Here is a 20,492-nt window from a genome sequence, read left to right on the forward strand (position 1 = left end):
CTTGACTACAACCTCATAAGACCTGAGCCAGAGCCATCCAGGCAAGCTCCTCCCAAATCTGGCTCTTGGAAACTATGGGATACAATACATGTTTGTTGCTTTAAGATGCTAAGTTTTGAGCTAATGTGTTAAATGGCAACAGATAACGAATACCAAGTACAAATGCAATTGTGCCTTTTATGTTTCTAATCCAATGTGAACAACCAAAACGGTTTCTTTTTATCTTTTTCTTTTTTAAAATTTTATTTTATTTAATTTTTTTTCAGTGTTCCAAAATTCATTGTTTATGCACCACACCCAGTGCTCCATGCAATACGGTTTCTAACCCAAGTGGGGACATTGGCAAATGCTCTGAAAGCAGAGTACTTTGAATTTATTTCTAAAATTCAATCAAAGCCGTATCACTGGGAATTGTCTATTCTAAGAATCAGCTCCTAGAAAAAGGCACAGAGTGACTACCCAAAGGAGAGCCATCAGATCATTGTTCCTGAAATAGGAGGGACACCCAAACTCCAAGGAATCTATGAACACTGGTACAGTTCTGTGCTTCAACACTGGTGGGAAGGGGCACCCAAAGGGAGCTATGAAGCAATCCCTAAGGTTCCGCTAGCATATATTAAGAATAAAAAATTGGAATGCATAGATGATATTGATGGACTATTTGAAATATAAGAATTCCAAAAGAAATTTGAAAAATAAGAACTTTATGCTTGCCTCCATTTTAGAATCATAAAATCCAACATCTGTTAGTGCTTACAAGACAGTAACTTTGTTTAGGACAAAGGGGAGTCCCCTATCATAGCTTCCCAGGTGATGGTGCCTGAGAGGTAGGACACCCAGCGTCGCCTCAAAAGGGAGGCAGTGATCAGAATGTCCAATCCCATAGCCTGGGGGTTTCTGTGTTATGTCTTGCTTCCAACCCAGGAGTGTGCCTGGTTCCTATTTCCTGACCTATGATGCCAGAATGAAAGGAACTTGCCACTTACTAATACATGAACCGGTCCTTGCTATACCCATTGATTACCCAGAGGAATGGGGACCAGCAGTTTGTCATGAAGGACCTGGCAGTATCTTGGGACATATTTTGTGACAAGTGATACACAAACCACCAAGCAAACATTTGGCCACCATTTGAAATAAGGAAACTGGCTGCAGGGTTTGCCAGTAGGGGCTTCATTCTGGAAGTCTGTGGAGTCATAAATCATACCTCAGGCCTTTTTGGGTCATCTCACTTGCTTACGAAGTACAATCTGCTCTAATAGTAAGGAGTGCAGACAGCCTTCCTCCTGGTATGTCCGACCCTCTGTTCTGAAGCAACAGGTCTTTGACTCACCTGTTGTCACCTCAATGCTTAAAATGGTGGTGGCTTGGTCAGTGCTGTTCCCTTGAATTGGGAAACTGAGGCTGTACAAGGAAGCTTTGATTGACTCCAGGAAGGAGGCATTTTCAAAACTGATCTCCACATCAACGGTGTACTCTTCAGCTGTTGGGCTGCTTGAGGCGACTGAAAGGAAAGCAGAGGAAGCTGTGAGAACTCAGCATGGGTGGCCAAGAGGGAGCATGGTGGACAGGTCAACATTTAAAGGCAGTAATAGGACTATGTGGATGCTGGACATGTCAGCCTTGAGAGATTTGTAATGAACCTTCCTAGAGGAAAAGAAGTTTGTCAATTTACACCATCAAATATCCCCTTCGTGGTGTTCCCTCTCTATGATTTTATATTTATGTACTTAGTTATTTATTAAGATTTATTTATTTGAGAGAGAGAGAAAGTGGAGGTGGGGGAAGGTGGCAAAGAGAAAGGGAGAGAGAGAGAGTCTTAAGCAAACTCTGAGCTGAGTGCAGAGCTGATTCAGGGCTCAATCTCACCACCCTGATCTCAGGAGCTGAGCTGAGACCAAGAGTCAGATGCTTATCCCACTGCGCCACTCAGGTGCCCCATGATTTTACTATTTACTGGAGGAAGGCAACTGATTTGTCTGGTCTCAGTGTAGTGGTCTCTGGCCATTTGAGAAATTTACAGGCTAAGTTCAGAACTTGTCCTTCCTCTCCAATCTCTCACCCTCCTTGGTGTCCAAGGTCAAGGATTGCTGTGTTGAAACTTGACCGGAAATGGCCAGAATAGAAGGAGGGAGATCTAGCAGGGGAACCTAGGCAACAGTTTAGACAATAAAGCCATGATCCTGACTCAGAAGAATGAGTCAGCATGTTTTCTACACCATTCATTTGACATGTATGCATTTTGAGACCTGGACTATGCATGGCTTGAAGACCGACCTCTGGGAAAAGTCATCCGGTTAATTCCCTTTGCTCTTTGCCTATGCACACAGCCTGAGCTCTTACTTCTTACTGTGTATCTCTGTGGTGTCCAGAACAGGATAGGCACTCAATGAAAGCAAAATTCACAAATCAGAATGTAAAATAAAAGATCTCCTGCTCTTCACTGCCTTTCCAAATTGTCTCCAGGTTGATTGACTGGTGTCCTAGACACATTTGATGTCCAACACATACCCACCCCAGGCAAGCCAGACAATATACATACAAGAATGTTCTTTCATAGTTTCCTGTATTACATCATGTCTGATTCACTAGTTGTAAGCTTCTCAAGGGCAGGAACTATTTCTCTCAGTTCTCCTGGCTTTACTCCATCTGGCATGGAGCTCACCACGTAATAAATGTGTGCCCAACCAGTTCTTGTTAAAATTATGACCCTCTTGAGAGAGCCACGCACTCACCTCTCTGTCCCTGCCAGAATCTTTGGCTCATTCTTGGCTGAAATACATAACAGGAGCAGAAGCCAAGGGCTAGTTTCATAGTTCATGATGAACCTTCAAAGTTTAGGAGAATTTTTTTACACAGATGAATTAAGAAGAAAAGTTGCGGCTTATTCTCTCTTGTCAGCCAAAATAAGGAAACGTTCAGTGAATACTTGCAAAACTATTACTTTAAAATTTAAGTCAAATCTGGAAGTGTGATGTATATTTTGCCATAAATTAAAATTCTAGGTCTGTTTTCTAAAAGGGCAAAGAATTTTCCCACAATATTGCCAGATTTATTTAAAATTTCCCTAGAAATATTGATGAGAAGCACTAAAATAGAGTAAGTTTGTTATGGGAAATGCCAATGAATACATTTTTGTTGTGGAAAGCTCTTATATCTGTTTACTTATAGGGATAAACTATGTCTTAGAGGTTGGTTTTATTCATCAATCTTTCTGAGAATTATTTCATTTTGACATGCATCATTCAACTTGCTGTAATTAATTCAAACTGTGAAAAAGCACGAGAGACTGTGGACTCTGAGAAACAAACTGAGGGTTTTGGAGGGGAGGGGGATGGGAGAGATGGGTGAGCCTAGTAGTGGGTATTATGGAGGGCACGTATTGCATGGAGCACTGGGTATGGTGCATAAACAATGAATTCTGGAACACTGAAAAAATAAAATAAAATTTAAAAAAATACAAAAATATACAAAAAATTAAAAAGTCTTTGCGAACTTTTTCAGAATAAAGAATATATCTTAAGGTATATTTCCTGCTCACAAAAATATAATTACAAGTAGAACAAAGTGACTTTTAAAACCCAGTACAGAAGCACAGTCTGTCATGATACCATGGCCATGTCTCAAATTTCCTGTTTTCTTTCTGATTCAATGGTTCTGTGATGAAAACAAACTTATGGAAGAACCGTTAATCTTAATTCATGTGATCTTAACTCTAGACATGGTATGTTGCCTGCTGGGAATACGTGTGAGGAGGGGTGGTGGCATATTTACAAGGTCTGCCTTGGAACACATTCTTTTTCCTGAAAAGTAAGGCAGTAATGTTTATACCCTGCAGCAGATTCGGCTCCAAGAGTCTCTTTGCCCTAGGCAGTCTATCTCCTCCCGGAATGTAAACAGGATATCCTAGACGGTAGGGCTTTCTGGAAGAGTGAAGTCAATAACAATCCCACATCCCCCACTTCACCACCTGTGTGGTTGCGTCCCAGGGTCTGACCCCAGCATGGCGTCAGCCCCGGCCCGAGCGCCATTCCTATGCTCATCCACGAGCCCACCTCTTGGCATTCTTTTCAGACGTAATCGCAGAACAAACCTGTGCCTGGAAAGCCCAGGGTGAATCACCCATATCCTCACTCCCCACAGAAACCAAGGCAGTCCTTCCGGTGCGACCTTACAAGGAGCTTAGCCAAAAGCTTAACATACTAAGAGGACAGTTCCTGTGACTTGAGCAAATTCTCTTCTAGGGGATTTGTGCAATTCTAATGAAAGAAGCAGCCTCCAAGAACCTCTTCCCCTTGGCTACCTTTTATGGTCTTCAACTTCTGTAGGAGTTTCAGAGGAACCTTCCACCTAAGCGACACTGCCCCCTAGAGACAGGCAAGGATGGGGAACTCCACTAGAGAAGGAACAGTCTTCAGCATGAAATAGTCAGTTCTTCAAAACAGACTCTATGCCACCATAGTAACTCAGAAGACTACAGGCTTGCCCTTGGAAGTCATCTATTTCAGTCATCAGTACACTTGACTGACGATTATGCACACCTAGGGAGTGCAACACACATGCATACTTTGGAACCTCAAGCCAGGTGAGCCAAAGTAAAATCTTTTTTTTTTTTTTTTAAGATTTTATTTATTTTTGACTGACAGAGATCACAAGTAGGCAGAGAGGCAGGCAGAGAGAGAGGGGAGGGGTAAACAGGCTCCCTGCTGAGCAGAGAGCCCGATGCGGGGCTCAATCCCAGGACCCGGGGATCATGACCCGAGCTGAAGGCAGAGGCTTTAACCCACTGAGCCACCCAGGCACCCCAAGCCAAAGTAAATATCTTAATGAATGAGGCCCAGAAATCTGTAATTTTTCCCCCCAATTCCCACTGGTGATTCTGGTGATCAGACAAGGTTGGGATTTAATATTTTAATCCAAATGAGGAAACCAAGAAGGTAAGGTAGTCCTGGAGAGTCAATATTAGCACCTAAACTTGTTTCTGTTGTGTGTGTGTGTGTGTTTTATTGTCTGTTCGGTTTGTTTTTACTTTTGCTTTGCCTTTTTATTTTCCCCTAGATGCCTCCTGCTGCTGCTTCTATGGGGATAAACAACATGGTCTCCAAGCATATGTGTTCACCTCTTTCTTCCGTCATACCAGATGGATCAAAAGTACTCATAATAAAAGTAATAATCATAACAGCAGCTGCCATGTATTCACTGCCCAGTAGGTTCTGGGGTCATGAGGAGAGTGCATGTGTACCCATTTTGCAGATGGTAAATCTGAGGTTTAATGTTATTCATGAAGCTCCATGAATAACAAACCTTAAAAACTGGGATTTGAAACCACATCTTTCTGACTCTAAAGTCCATTTTGTTTTAACCATTCCCTGCCACAGTTCCAATGGAAGAAGATAATGAAAGTGATCGCTTTGTAAACCCCTTATAAACCTCTGTACTATAAACAGAAAAAAAAAGTAAGGCATTATTATTAAACGTATCTTTAGAACTAGTGCACAATTCTCAAAGTGAATTTTAAATTAACAGCATACTCAAAGGCAAAACTATTCATAATAAATGGAAGAATTACCTAAAATTTTGATCTTTTTGTTTCAGCATCACCAATGTCTTAGAAATCCACACTGAGGAAGAAGGCAGTGACTCATTGCCATTGGCACTCATGAATTTTGACATGAAGTCTTGCTAGGTTTATGCACTTGTGCTTTAATTTATTGATATATTGAGTCATAGTAACTTGACTGTTTATTGAGTGCCTGCTTCCCAGGCACTGTGCTAGATCCTGGGTGCATGGGGTAAATAAAAGAGGCAAATCTCTCCTTCCCTGGATCTTCCATTCTCATGTAAAAGTAAGGTTGAAAGGAGGTAAAAGTAAGTTGAAACTTCAGTGTCGGGCAGTTCTGAAGGGCATGGAGACAATAAAGCAGGGTAAGAAAACAGAGCGGCAGGCACAATGAGGGTAGAGTGGGATTTTTTTGTAGAATGCTTAGACAAGGGACACCTGGGTGGCTCAGTCATTAAGCCTCAGTCATTAAGCGCCGGCCTTCCGATCAGGTCCTGATCCCAGGGTGCTGGGATCGAGCCCCGCCCAGGGCCCCCTGCTTGAAGGGAAGCCTGCTTCTCCCTCCCCTTGCTTGTGTTTTCTCTCTCTCTCTCTCTCTCTCTCTCTCCCTCTCTGTTAAATAAATAAATAAATAAATAAATAAATAAAATCTTTAAAAAAAAAAAAAGGTTAGATAAGACCTTTCTAGAGCAGTAAATTCTGGCCAAAGATGCAGATGAATCAAGCTGCCTTGGGGTTATTTGGGGACTATGTCCCCAGGAAGCGCAAGTAAGCACAAAAACCCCGGGACAGTGATTTCCTCAGCTCATCTGAGGAGCAGCAAGCTGTCCCTCCCCATCCAGGTGGTCTCCAGTGTCACAGCCCCACGGGCAAGACACATGGAGCTGCCACCGGGCCTCTTGCCCCTGTAAGGTCACATGGCCAGTGTCTGACTTCAAGGAAAGTAGCTCAGCTGCTCAGGTGTCAGTGTGACCTCCCTGGGGATGGGCCCGGAGGCACACTCCGCTCACAGCCCCCAAGGTAGGCCCATAGTTTGGGATTAAAAAAATGCCACATCCCGCTGGCCTGGTGTCTCCCAAATCTGAGGACTTCAGAGCTGGGGAGAGTGATGTTCTGGGCGCTGCTCCAGGCTACTAAGGGACTCGGGAAGAACAGAGGATGGTTTTCCCACCTCTGGGTGAACCTGTCCTTCAGAGGTCCTTCTGTGCTCCTCCTCCTGGAGCATCTGATTCCAGAGAGTTTAACATGTTTGCTTTTTCTCAGGCTCTTATGGTCTGATGCTGTTTGCCTGAACTTTTCTGACCCACCGGTGCCCCAAGTGAAGGTAGCACATTCCAGGTGTCATCGGTGTCACAAACAGAGCCTATTGGCAGGCCCCGAGACACAGACCAGCCAGGATTTCCCCTCTCCTTTCCCAGAAACTGCTGCCCGCCACACAGCACTTATCTTAAAGACACATTTCTGGAAAGTTGGCCCCAAACTGTGACAAGTAGTTCTGGGTCTTAATCACAGCTGTTTAAGCAAACAATCGTATTTTTGTTTGGCCACTCTAATGGGAATTACAGCTTCTCAGAAGTTGGAGCCTAAGTCTATGTGTAAATTAATCTCCCACCTGCAAAAGAATGAAGACTGCTGACTTCACACAAGAGAAATGAGGTTGGTGTGATTTTTTTCTGTTGACCCAAAGAGACAATGCTTCTTTATCACTGAAGATCTGGCCCTGTTGTTCTCACCCTTAGTCTCATAGTGAGTAAATATTAAAAGGTGCCTGTTCTTCTGCTTGTTTCTTAGTATGTTCTAGTAGGGAGCAATTTGGCAGGAACACCTGTATCCTATTGTACCGTTGTCAGGAGAGAGTCCGAGGATCATGTCCTCCCTTTAGGCATTAGAAAGGTTTGTTCATGCACGGGAAAACTACCAGAACCCCCAGGCTGGGCTCGCTGGCAGGTGTCGATGGAGGAGAGCATAGGCAGCACAGTGTGTCATAGAACATCGGGCTGTAATGGAGAAAGTAATCCATTCTCCCAGTTTGTCATATACCCGAGTCATCAAAGTCAGTCCTGTGTAAAATTCTTTTCCTACGAAGATGAAGACAGTGCTCCTTCCTCCTTCCCCTACAAAGCTGCTCTCATAATCATGGCCTGGAATCTCGCGGACAAGAGCCAGAAACCCATGTTGAAAACTCTTAAGTCTGCCTTGCAAGCATGGACTTTGGAGTCAGAGTGAGATGGGGTCAAGTGTCTTCTTTCCTGGGCCATTAAACCTCCGTGAGCCACTCTTGGCCATGTGTCAAACAGGGATAATATATTCTTTGCAGAGTTGATGCTAAGAAGTTGGAATGGAGACCCCTAGCCAGTTGTATGGCATATAGTAATCAGTCTGAAACAGCAGGTAGAAATAAGAATATAAATAATAATAAATGTGATGGCCATATGACACGCAGATGTCTGCTGGTAGGACAAGAAGAGCTAATGCTATTCTAGTCGGGTCTCACCTTTGAGATGGGTAAGCAGACACACCACACTAATCAGAAATTAAAAGAAAGAAGGATTCCCAGCACATGGAGGGTCAACCCTCAAACCACCGAGGGTGGGGGCTTCTTAGCCTTGTCATCCTTCTCTGGGTTCAGTGTACAAAATACCACATGCTATCCTAAGGAAGATGAAGGCCACAAACCCCCCAGATGTGTTCCTTAACTGGAAAATGCACAGCATTTCATGGACCCAGATGAAGAAGGGCCAGCACAGGCTGGGGCTGCCAGGTCTGCAGAAAGATCACGATTCCCACCCTGGCAGCCAACCACCCAATTCTCTCACTAGGCAGGTATGAGCATGAAGAACCTCCAGCATGAGGATAGGACATCTCTTCCTCCCTTTCTCGAAAATGGGTCTGCTGTCAGCCATTCCTTTTGAAGCCAAAGAAAAACCCATGAGGGCTTTTCTGCCCAGGACCCAAGAACATTCCCAACAAAGCTTGGAAACCTGGCATGGAGAACGTCACAAAGGCACCTAGAGAACACACTTGTGTTACTGCTAACCAAGAGGAAACTTCTGCTCTTGCTCCCCTAGGAAGAATACCGGTAAGACTCAACTGGGAGCTGACCGACAAACCTCCAAGATGAGATCTCCATTCCAACACCGGATTCTACCTCAGGTCTCCACATACCCCAGATGTTCAGGTCTGTGCGCTCCCGGAATGTCACATGGATCACTGCTACCCATCACCCCATGTCAAAGCTGTCTCCAAGTCCTTTTGATCCACTTGTCATAATATCCTTCACAAGCGTTCCCCTTTCTCCTTTCCTGTTTCCCTCGAGGGGCCAGGGCCAGGGATGGTCTTCCAGCCCTGGGCCAGGGATAAGCCTTCTCACTGGGCTCTCAAGTGCTGACTTCCTCATGTAATTCATTCAGCCACAACCATCTGGCTACTTTTCACTTCAGAGGGTTTCCATCAGTCCCTCCTCTGTGCCACCCTTTTAGCTGATCCAGAATATACCTCCTAGTATCATGGGGACATGACAGGATGCTGTGTCCCATTCTTATTTCCCTCTGCTCCCCTGAGGCCTCTCTGCTCTAACTGGCCGGTCCACCCGTTCTTCTGGCCTCTGGCCTCTGCGTTTTTGTGCAGACTTCTCTTCCCCAACCGAGTTCTGAAATACTTTTCCAAAAACACTAACTTGTATCTCCCGGCATTCCTCCTCCTGCCTTCAGTGGTTATATGGGACTTTCTCTGTACCTGGGATATTTCAGGCTCCTTCAGATTCAATACTATTTTTATAAATAAATCTGTTTCTAGTTTTTAAAAAAATTTTCTCTTATCAAATTATGGTTTTTTAAGATTTTATTTATTTATTCATGAGAGACAGAGAGAGGGAGAAGCAGGCTCCCCACTGAGCAGGGAGCCTGACGCAGGACTCGATCCCAGGATCCCGGGACCATGACCTGAGTAGAATGCAGTAACCCAACCATCTGAGCCACCCAGGAGCCCCTGTGTTTATATTTTTAAAAAATCCCCAAATCAAGCAAACCCCTAGATAACCCTAGTAACATTTAAATAGTAAGCACATAATATTATCCAATATCAACAACCCTGTAAAATAATCACTCATATATATTTGTATGCATACGTATGTCTGGGTTTATGTGTGTAATATGTATATGACATATACATAATACACATATATACTCATGTGTGTGTATCAAGGGACCCTGAAGTTACACAGCTAACCAGAGTAACTTAGAAAGCAGTCTAAAGGGCTCTGAGCATAAATGGGAGGGTTGATCCTACTTCTCAGGATGATTTGATCCCAAACCCTAAGGGTCTGATCCAGTGCCTCAAAAGGACAATCCTTTTGAGGATCCTCTTTCTCTTGGAATCTTTGTTTGTCCCTTTCTGGCCTTAAGTCCCAGAAGGGGAGGATGAGTTTATATGTGAAAGGGGATATCACCCTGAAAATCAGAGCTCAATCCTCTCGCCTCACTGAGCTAATACAACAAGTAGAACACAGACACCTCCGTGAGGCATCTGCTAACTGTAATCCTTCTGCTGGTTTCTTTCATGGTTTTCCAGGACAGCGGTGCCCTCTTTTTCAACTCCCACCCCAGCTCTGTGTGGTCTAACGCCTGGGTCTTTCCATGGCCATTTCTTTGGAGATTTTGTAAAAGTACCAAAGCCAACTCATCTCCCGCAGACAATGCCTTGAGCCATTAACACTTCTATAATGACTCCAGAGGCCAAAGAGCACAGAGGATCATGTCCAATAAAGAGAAAACTGGTTTTTATGGTAATTTATCATCATGATGATTGTTTTTAATGAAAGCACATCTGGAAAATTTTGGTATGTCAAAATCCTTAGACGTAGAAGTGGCTTCCTCCCCCAAAGGCTAACCTCTCAGGATGTCACCACAGTCATAAATAGCAGGGCCAGGAAGGACAGGAAGACATTCCTTTTACAACTCAACAGTCACCAACTATCCCCCAGGAAGCTGGCAGCCTGAGGCCCGCAAGAGCCTGGTAGAAGCCTGGGGCTAGAACTCATCCACAAACAGTCTGATCTTAAAAGAAAAGTCTTTCAGAATACCAAATGGAGACATCTCCAGCTCTGTGTGATGTCACAGACTGCAAGGGGGACTCAGGGACTGGAGTCCATGTCCTGTTGTTTGTTTAAAGCAGGGAAAGTGTGGTCTGTGTGCTTCAGATCGCTTTAGGGAAGGAGGGGAGTGGGAGAGCAAAGGTGTGTGGATATAACACAGAGTTAAAGCAGAAAGAAAGAAAGGCAAAAGAAGAAAAAATGAAGGTGTGACCTTCCAGTGAACATTTTGAGACCTCAATAAAATATGATTACATTGTCATTTCAAGCAATGGAGCCAAGTTGGAGCTGGCTGCTGTTCTGGAAGGCTCTAAGGGACACCTTTATCCCAGCCTCAGGGTAAGCCAACTCTCTTTGGCAGCTTCTTGACTGTTGTGGACCACAAGACTGAACAGACCAAGCCACAGCACACCTGGACTTGAATCAGTCATAATCCTAAAAGTTAAGAAGTTCTACCTTCTCCAGAGTTAGTACCAACATTAAGACAGCGGACTTTTAGCGATAGGAACGTGTCCTCAACTTACAAAGGAGCAGCTGTGACAAGGACACACACTCTCTTCATTTGTTAACTCAGTTACTGAGAAACTGGGCTCAATGCCAGGTTACAGTGATGAAGAGGGCTCAAGAGAATGCCTGTCTCCTGGGAATGACACACAGGAAGTAAAATAATTACAATGCCCTGGGACAGATCTTGTGCTCTGGGAATGTAACAAGGGCAGTGGGAATCCAGAGAAACAGCCCCTCCCTGTCTGGAGCATCAGTGGAAAGCCTTACGTGGCAGGAGACCGTGTGAATGGAGACTCGGCTTGGAGTCCCCCAGACAACAAAGTAGGTGGCGGGCGGGGCAGTGACCATGTGAAAGGAAACAGAAGGAGAACAAGTGGGAAGGTCACGTGATGTCTGGCAAGGCTCACAGGTGACTGGATTTTCTCTCCAAGGCAACTGGGAGCTCATCAAAGATTTTGTGCAGGAAAATAGTGGAATCAGATTGGAGCTTTTGAAAGGTTACCATGAGGAAGTTAGGAGCTGAGGAAAGAGCCATTGGAAACAGACTCTTCAGGATTTCAGGAGAGCAGTGAGGGAGGAAATGAGGGGCTTATAATGTGTTGCTGAGATCCACTGAATGTCATTAGGGTAGAGTAGGGAATGGAGTTCCTTCTAATTACTTCTAGAAATTGAACCATGATGCACTTGCAGACTGAATTATGTGGATGACAGGGTTGGGAAAGTCACAGTAGAATGTCATTTGGTCAGACTTACTAGAAGAAACTGCCAAGCAAAGAGGTTACATACCTGCTCGTTTTTGCCTAAGTGAGTCCTTCCCTGCTGGTTCATGTTCATGGAGAATCTGAAAGAACATTTTAGGAAACTGTCAGTTAATGTCAGAGGTATCTTTTCTTCATGACTTTCTGCTCACATGGCCTGAAATGTCAGAGCTGAGCGGAGGGCTGAGGATCCCAGGAAGAAACTTGTGTCCTGTGAATGGCAGGTGTTCTGTAATGTGAGCTGGTGTTCATTTTAGAGACCGTTCTCCAGATGCAAGAGACGAACCCCAAATCACCATATCTGAGACCTCAAGGAACTTCTTTCTGAGCCTCAGTTTTCTTTTCAGCAAAATAGAATAATAAAATTAGTGCACTCATAGGACGCTTATGAGAATTAAATGAACTGCCATGTGACACATAGTTAGCCTCTAGTCATGTTGAATTGTATCATACAATAGAATCATTAAGAGCAAGGACTCTGCAGACATTGAGTTCAAATCCTAGCTGTGCCATAAAATGGCTGTGTGACAGTGGGCAAGTTATTTAACCTCTCTGTGCTTCAGCACTCATCTATAATATAGCGAGAGGAACAGTCTACCTCACGAGGTTGTAAAGCACTGAGAATATTAGGAAGACCTCCTAAGTGCTATTCTGGGACCACTTCACACTCTTCTGGGGGCACCGTTCACATGGACCCCTTCACACACACTGCCATTTACTTTGTCTCTAGAAAGTTCTTCTCCTGGTGTCATGCAGATTCTTTGTCAAAGTCAAAGAACTGACTGACTGGCTTTGCTATTGGGATCTGTGCCAATTCTGCAGCAGGTAACCACACCTTGACCCAACCATGCCTTCCTAGTTTATCCCTGCTAGGATGTGCTCCTAATACGAACTCCCTTCAAGGCTCAATAGAAGAGCCAGATAGCCCCTACCCTTTGGGGTGTGTCCTTTACCACAAACTCCACATACCTATGAACACCCCCAGGGCAGAGCTCGTTCTAGCATCTGTGATGTCTACCATTAGTTCCTAGTTGTCTCTCATCATAATGACAATGATAATAATAATTATCATGATAAATAATAATAATAATAAATAATTCTTTTTTAAAAAGATTTTATTTATTTATTTGAGAGAGAGAGAGAGAGCACAAACAGCAGGAACGGCAGAGGGAGAGGGAGAAGCAGACTCCCCACTGAGCAGGAAGCCTGACTTGGGGCTTGATACCAGGGTATCATGACCCGAGCCGAAGGTAGATGCTTAACTGACTGAGCCACTCAAGGGCCCCCAAAATAATAATTTTTCAGATGTATTCAACACCCCTGCGCCAGGCACTGTTAAGTTGATGTGTGCTGAGCTATTTAATCCTCACGACAATCTAAGACACTGATACTATTATTATCCACATACACAGATGAGAAAGCACAGTGGCAGAGGTCAAATGAGTCACTTAAGCACACACAGACTTTAAGGGCAGAACCAAGACTCAAACTCACCTAGTCTGGCTCCAGAGTCTACATTTGTCCATACAGGCAATGAGTGATCTATCAGGAGACACCCCTGTGGGTCTGTCTCAGAACCTTATCCTTTCTCTGTTGCCTCCTCCTATTCCCTCCTGCTTTTCAATGACAGTATTAACATCCATGATCTGTAGAGGGGCCACATACCCGACAGTTCACAAATGTCCTTGGAGCAACAAAGAGAGGAATGATGCAAGATGATTGGAATTTACAAAGCCCAGTTGCTATCTCGTTTGTAATGGGTTTTTTTTTTTTTTAGCCATATTTAAATGCACAGGAACCAAGAGGGAGCAAAATCAATGCATAGGGCTGGTTCCTGTCCAGCTTCCCCTGGAGCCTGCTTTGGCTCTGCTCCCAGGCAGAAGGAAAGGATCTTCCGCTGCATTCCTGTGTCCATCCTCCCTGGGGCCTGCGGACAAGGAGGGGGGAGCCACCAGGAAGACCTCTCAGTGCACTCTTCATGGGCTGTGATTTGAGGGACTCAGCCCAGGAGAAGGTGACCACTGGCGGTCACCTTTGGGAAGCTTGCCAATGTCTTGATTTCATCTTCTCCAATCTCTGGGGGGACTAAAGAATTGAGGTTAAAAAAGATCAAGGTGCAGTCCTTTCCCTGGTACACAGCATTTCAATCTGCAGCCGCGAGGATCCCTTCCTTCCGCTCCCCAATCCAGTTGAGCAGGGCTGGGGTATGGTGACAAAAGCCGCCTTTTGAACATGAGGCCATCTTTTGAGAAATGTTACTTTTTTGCTCTTTCTTCTCCACATCCTGATGGTGATTAACTGGAAGCATCAAGGGACATCTCCGCAAAGTGGGTTCCCGCAGCTTCGTCACCTATGGCCTCTTTTGTCCAGTGAGGAGGCACAGCTTCTTGTGAGAATAACCTACTTGCTTACTTTAAGCCCTGCAGTCTTTGGGGAAAATGGAGGAAAAAACTAAAAGTGATCAAGTGTCTGAGGAGACCCCTAGTGGTGGTGATGATGGTGCATACCCTTGGCCCTCCCAGATTTGAGAAGGTACAAAGAGAGGGGCTGCCCAGTCTTGGGGCCTGGATTTCAACAAAGGCAAATGCAACAGTCCCACCCGCTCTGGAATCCCAGAGCCTCCTCTCCTTCGTAGCTGGAAAAGTCATTCACTTTCTCTAAGGCTCAGTGTCTTATGCTATGGAAGGCTCTGTTCTGAGGCACACCAGAGGCTTGGGCAGTTTCTGGCAGTGGCATGTGTCCAGCCAGCTTGAGGCTCGCCAGGGGCCATCCTTGCCCTCCTGAGTCCTCATGTGACCCTGGGGGGCATCTGTGACTCTGGCACTTGTCTTTTTTCTTAAACATTGGGTGCTGAGAAGAACTTTCCAGGGAGCATAGATCTTGCCAGATGAAGTATTTACTTTGGACAAGAAAACAGAACGTCCAGGGGGCCTCCCTCTGCTTGTCCACATGGAGGTACCCGGATGAGTAGCTGAGGACAATGGCCACCTCTGTGCAAAGGGGATTTCCTTATGGCCAAGTCTCAGCCGGAAGACACAAGGTCACCAATTCCAGGAAATGCCCCACCTTTTGGACATAACTTTCAAATAATTGTGTGTGGGGGAGAGAGAGGAGCCTGAAGTGGGCATGGACAATCTGTCAGGAATGAAGAGGTGGCATTTTATGGGTAGAAAACATTATCCCAGGGAACAGGATGACAAACAAGGTCTCCGGAGGTGGCCAGATCTCAGTCCTCCTCACCAAGGCCCTGTCACTCGCTCCTCTTTTTCTTGGAATCCCCCATATACCATCTTTGCCTCTGGTTAGATAATTGTCTCAGCCAAGCTCTCAGCAGGATGTCTCCTCACAGAGGCATACTAACATGGGTTGATTTGTACTAGCATAGGAGAAGTGACCCCCAAGTCTGAAATTCTTGTTCTGCGCCAGTCACTGTGCCCAGGCGTACGTTTTTGTATGAGAATATCTAATCCTCATGACAAATCAGTGAAGAGATACTATTTACTCTCACTGTGTGCAGAGGAGGCAGGTTCAGGAAGATGAAGAAACTGGATGAAGAAATTTCCAAAGCTGACAGAGCCGGGCTTCAAACTCAGCTGTAATACTGAGGTTGAAGGCCCACAGCTGCTCAAAGGGCCATCATGCGAGCAGGATCAAGGGCAACCTGTCAGAAAGGCCACATCCAGGTCCCACCGCAGACTTCCTGAGTTGAATTCTTCATCTTAATAGGGTGTGCAAATGGGTTAATGCACACACGGAAGTCGGAGAAACTACATTATCGCACTTTCAAAGCCCGTCACCCCATATTTGCGCGCACAAACCCAGAGCCCCCTCATCATTCAGGATAGCCTAGAAAGCAACCCAAGTGTCCATGAATGGATAATGGGTAAACAAATGTGGGATATACGTACAATGGGTCATTATTCAGACTTAAGAAAGGAAGGAAATTCTCATGCCTATTACCACAGAGGTAAATTTTTAGGACATTCTGCGAAGTGAAATCAGTTAGTCACGTAAGGGCAAATACTGTATGATTCCACTCACACAAGGGACTGAAAGTACTCGAAGTCATAGGGAGGAAGTACGATAGCAGTTGCCAGGAGCTGGGGGAAAGGGGAAATGGGAAGTTGTTGTTTAATAGGGAGTGATTTTCAGGGTTTTTAAAAAAGATTTTCTTTATTTATTTGAGAGAGAGAGAGATAGCGACAGAGACAGCAAGAGAGAGCACAAGCAAGGAGGAGAGGGAGAAGCAGGTTCCCCGCTGAGCAGGGAGCCCAATGTGGGGCTCGATCCCAGGACCCTGAGATCATGACCTGAGCTGAAGGCAAAGGTTCAACTGATTGAGCCACCCAGACACCCTGATTTTCCGTTTTGCAGGGTGAAAAAGTTCTGCAGATAGGTTGCATGGGAATGTGGATCTATTTAAGACTACTGAACTATTCACTTAAATGCAGTTAGGATGGTAAATTGTGTACACGTTTACCATAGACATGTTTTTAAAAGCTCATCACTACATGTTGCATTTAAAATGGTAGAAGGTCAGCCTTGGGAACTGAGTGGCAGCTTAGGGGACGATAAGCTGATGAGGGAGGTTGGAGTTCATCTCTCCAATGAGGGGGTCTTTGGCCTTTGGGTTGTACGAAGATATTATATCTCAAAGGCAGATCTAAAGAGGGAAAGTGGGGCCCTCTGGAGTGGCAGTGGGAGTTTCCCAGAAGATGGGAGTCTGAACTCCACCGGTAGTTTTGGGGGTCACTGGCTTATCCCCTGACCAGCCTCTGCCCCCAGGGCAGATAGAAGGGCTTTGTTAGGGTCACCGCAGTGAGGACCAACCTGGCAGAGCGGTAGGGCACAGCTGTGGCCATGAATGCTAGGAAAGTCTGGAACAGAGGTACAGCTGACCCCACTGCTGAGATCACCTCATGCTTGGACTTTCTCCTCACAGACCTGAGTAACGCGAGCTCTACACTGACCCTGTGGGTTCACAGGACGTGTAAGGGTTTCTCTCCTATTTATCTGAGCCAGCTGCCTCATCGAATCACACAAGGGGAAGCCCACATAGGAGTCTGGGAGGAGAGAGACACCGTATCTAGCTCCAAGTCATGAGAGAAATAGTGAAAAAGATGAAGAAAACCGAGGTCAAGTGAAAGACATGAAAGCAGGAAGGAGGAAGGATGTATAGAAAGTTAGAAAAGAAAATCTTGAAAGTAAGATCAAGCATCTTATATATGGCATGGCATGAAATGTGAATAAATTCGTGCTCCCCTAATCAAAGTCAGATTTACTCGGGTTGGGTTTAGAAGAAAAAAAAACTTCAAGCACATGTGGTTAAAAGAGAACCATTAACACAAAGTGCTATGGTAAAGGCTAAACAAAGAACAAAGATCAGGCAAACATAAATATAAAAACAGGATTGGGGGTGTCTGAGTGATTCAGTCCATTAAGCATCGGACTCTTGGTTTTGGCTCAGGTCATGATGTCGGTCAGGGTCATGAGATTGAGCTCTGAGTAGGGACTGAGGGCAGAGTCTGCTTGAGGCTCTCTCTCCCTCTCCCTCTATTCCTCCTCTGCTTATGCTCTCTCTAAATAAATAGAGAGAGAGAGAGAGAGAGAAATACCTTACCAAAAAACCCCTCAAAAAACAAACAAAAAAAAAACAAAACCAGGATTGGTCATTGGAATATATGACAAAGAATTAAAATTAAAAAGTACAAAGCAAAGCAAAAAGTGACATTCTATAATGCCAGAAAGTACCAGTGAGGCTCTAACAATAGTGACAGACTGAGTAAAATAGCACTTAGATATCTTATCTAACAAGTGGCAAAAGATGCCACTACATGGGACAAATAAATAAAAAAAGCAAAAAACTTGTGTGCCAGGCCCTGTTCTACAGCGTCTCACAAATATTAACAGATCTAATTCTCTAGCAAGCAGGAAATCAGTACTATTATCATCACTCTACAGGTGAAGAAGCGGAGACACGGAATTCCACCAGTTTCTCAAAATTTCATAACATGACCTGTCTCTGGGACCTGAGATGGCCTCAGAAAGGAGTAAGTAATAATTCCTATAAGGAGTAAAGGAGTATTTATCACCCTCTTTCATTAAGCTAATCTCCCATGGACTTCCCATAGCCCAAACAAAACCACCTGGATAATCTCTCAGCAAAAAGTTAAATGACATCCATGGCCCCATCATCTTTATCATTTTGTGATTGTGACACACACACTCATACACACACATACTCCTTCTGAAATGTGTTCTAGTCTGATGCTCAAGTTTAAATGACTCCTTTGAGCATGTGTGTCCTGCACATCCTTCTAACCTGTCTTAGAGTCATTGTCGTCAGTTTCAGAGTGGACTTTCAGGCTTAAAGGTGGCATTTAGTTGAGGAGGGAGGATGGGCGACGTTCCCTTGAGCACTACTGATATCAGAGTGTGCTAAGTGGTAGCCCAGTAGACACACTGACATCCATTTATGTTCACTCCCTCCCCCACATTTGCAACATTTCCTCAAAAGCCCTAAAAAAAGTTTTTTTTTTAAAGCAATTTCCATCTGTGACATTCCCAGGAAATCAGAAAAATTTGACAAGGAAAAATAGAGCAGACATGGGTGTACTCACCAAGGGATGAACAATAGACTCTAAATTCAAGTTCAGCGTAGCTTGGGAAAAATAAATCACAACAATCATGAAGCACAATGTGGTTCTCCTTGGGGATTTCATTTCTTTAGGATTGAGTTGCTTTGCCTGAAATGTAAATATGAGAGTTTAGAGATAGAAGAATTTGTTTATCAAACAGAGGGAGAACAAGCAAACCCTGTTTCGAAGGTCACAAGACGAAAAGAGGAGAATGGAAGGAACATGACGGAATCAACTGGAGAAAACAGCCTCTGCTCCAGACCCGGGGCTGAGGAAATGGTCGGGTCGGGAAGGGTGGGGATTGTGGATGGCTGTGTACCGAGGACAAAGGTATCAATGTTTGGGTACTTTTCCTATGTGCATAGAGAAGGAGAGAGGGAATAAAAGAGAAAGGAGAAAGATGGAGGGGGCAGAGCAGGAAGAAAGACTACTGAGCAAGAAATACTTCAAACGTCATGATCCAGTATACACAGTAACTGGACAAAAGGACCCAGAGTACAATACTTACCTTTGCTACATGCCTCACACTCTGATATTTTCAATTCAAGCCTATCTTATCTTACCCTATTTTCCCTTCAAATTCTGATAGCAACCATTAAAATTGACCTCATGATGCATATTAATGGACTACGACTCATTAGTATGAAAAATCCTAGACTCCATCATAAAAATATAAGTTGTGTTTTATAGTCCTTTATAGTAATATGGTACACAACATAGAATATTCATATCGCGGGTCCCATCTTATGCACTGATTTTTGATAGCTACTTCTGTATAATGCTGGTGATTAAGATGACATTTTTTGGTGACTAGATTGATCATTACTGCATTTAAAAAGTTGAGTATCAGGGCGCCTGGGTGGCTCAGGGGATTGAGCCGCTGCCTTCAGCTCAGGTCATGATCTCAGGATCCTGGGATCGAGCCCCGCATCGGGCTCTCTGCTCAGCGGGGAGCCTGCTTCCCTCCCGTCTCTCTCTGCCTGCCTCTCTGCCTACTTGTGATCTCTCTCTCTGTGTCAAATGAATAAAATCTTTAAAAAAAAAAAAAAAAAGTTGAGTATCGGGGGCTCCTGGGTGGCTCAGTTGTTAAGCATCTGCCTTTAGCTCAGGTCACGATCCCAGGGTCCTGGGATGGAGCCCCGCGTCGGGCTCTCTGCTCAGCAGGAAGCCTGCTTCTCCCTCTCCCACACCCCCTGCTTGTGTTCCCTCTCTTTGCTGTGTCTCTCTCTGTCAAATAAATAAATAAAATCTTTAAAAAAAAAAAAAAAGTCGAGTATCAGTTTGCATCATTCCAACCCTCGCGGGTCTGGGGACTCAGACAATCTACTTCGTATAGATTTCTTTCCTTGTTGAGTTTTGTTTTGTTTTTTTTTTTTTTACAGCCATGTTCTTTTGTGAAAAGAGCAGGAAATCAAGAGACAGAAGATACAGATTAAGATCTAAGACCACCATGAACTACATATCCTTGGGTAAGTCACTTATCTTCACCGAGCCCAATATTCCTCATCTACAAAATGGGGACAGTTCTACCTCCTATTTTCTCACAGACTTTCCTGAGGCTCAAATGATTAAAGACCGTGAAGGGCCACAGAGGTGCAAAGCTGCAGTGGTTTCACGCTGGTCATTGGTAGAGTCCAGAAGGCAGCCATCAGGAAGGGCAGGCCTTGGCCCAGGCATTGCAGCACGTGCCGGGGGCCGTGGCCAGGATAACGCACAGATGGGAGCCGAGACTTACAGGCCAGGGAGAATTGCGTTTCAATCACCTTTCAATCACCGGCTGCTGGCTGCCTCCTTTTCCTCTTCCCCAGTGGAAAAGAGGGAAGCATAAGGCCCTGGAAAACTGACCCAGTCTGCAGATCTGGCAATCAAAATATATTTTTAAAATTCTGCAACTCAATGGCTTTTGGAAAATGCTTTGCAATTTAGGTTACGAGAATAGA

At 44.7% G+C, this 20,492-nt stretch overlaps 1 protein-coding gene across 7 annotated transcripts in view; it reads right to left on the reverse strand.

Annotated features, from left to right (window-relative positions):
- The window catches only part of ADGRF5 (adhesion G protein-coupled receptor F5), a 98,527-nt gene that overhangs the window by 35,244 nt on the left and 42,791 nt on the right, over nt 1-20,492 (reverse strand). For all 7 annotated transcript variants that reach the window (XM_032340187.1, XM_032340190.1, XM_032340188.1 and 4 more), the window contains 3 exons: nt 18,535-18,660; nt 11,943-11,997; nt 1,334-1,504 (listed from right to left, as the gene is read on the reverse strand). In XM_032340187.1, coding sequence (XP_032196078.1) covers nt 1,334-1,504; nt 11,943-11,997; nt 18,535-18,636 — 328 coding nt within the window. In that variant the 5' untranslated portion in view covers nt 18,637-18,660. The remainder of the gene's footprint in view (nt 1-1,333; nt 1,505-11,942; nt 11,998-18,534; nt 18,661-20,492) is intronic.

This window comes from Mustela erminea, chromosome 4 (genome assembly GCF_009829155.1).
Source record: "Mustela erminea isolate mMusErm1 chromosome 4, mMusErm1.Pri, whole genome shotgun sequence".
NCBI classification, from domain to species: domain Eukaryota; kingdom Metazoa; phylum Chordata; class Mammalia; order Carnivora; family Mustelidae; genus Mustela; species Mustela erminea.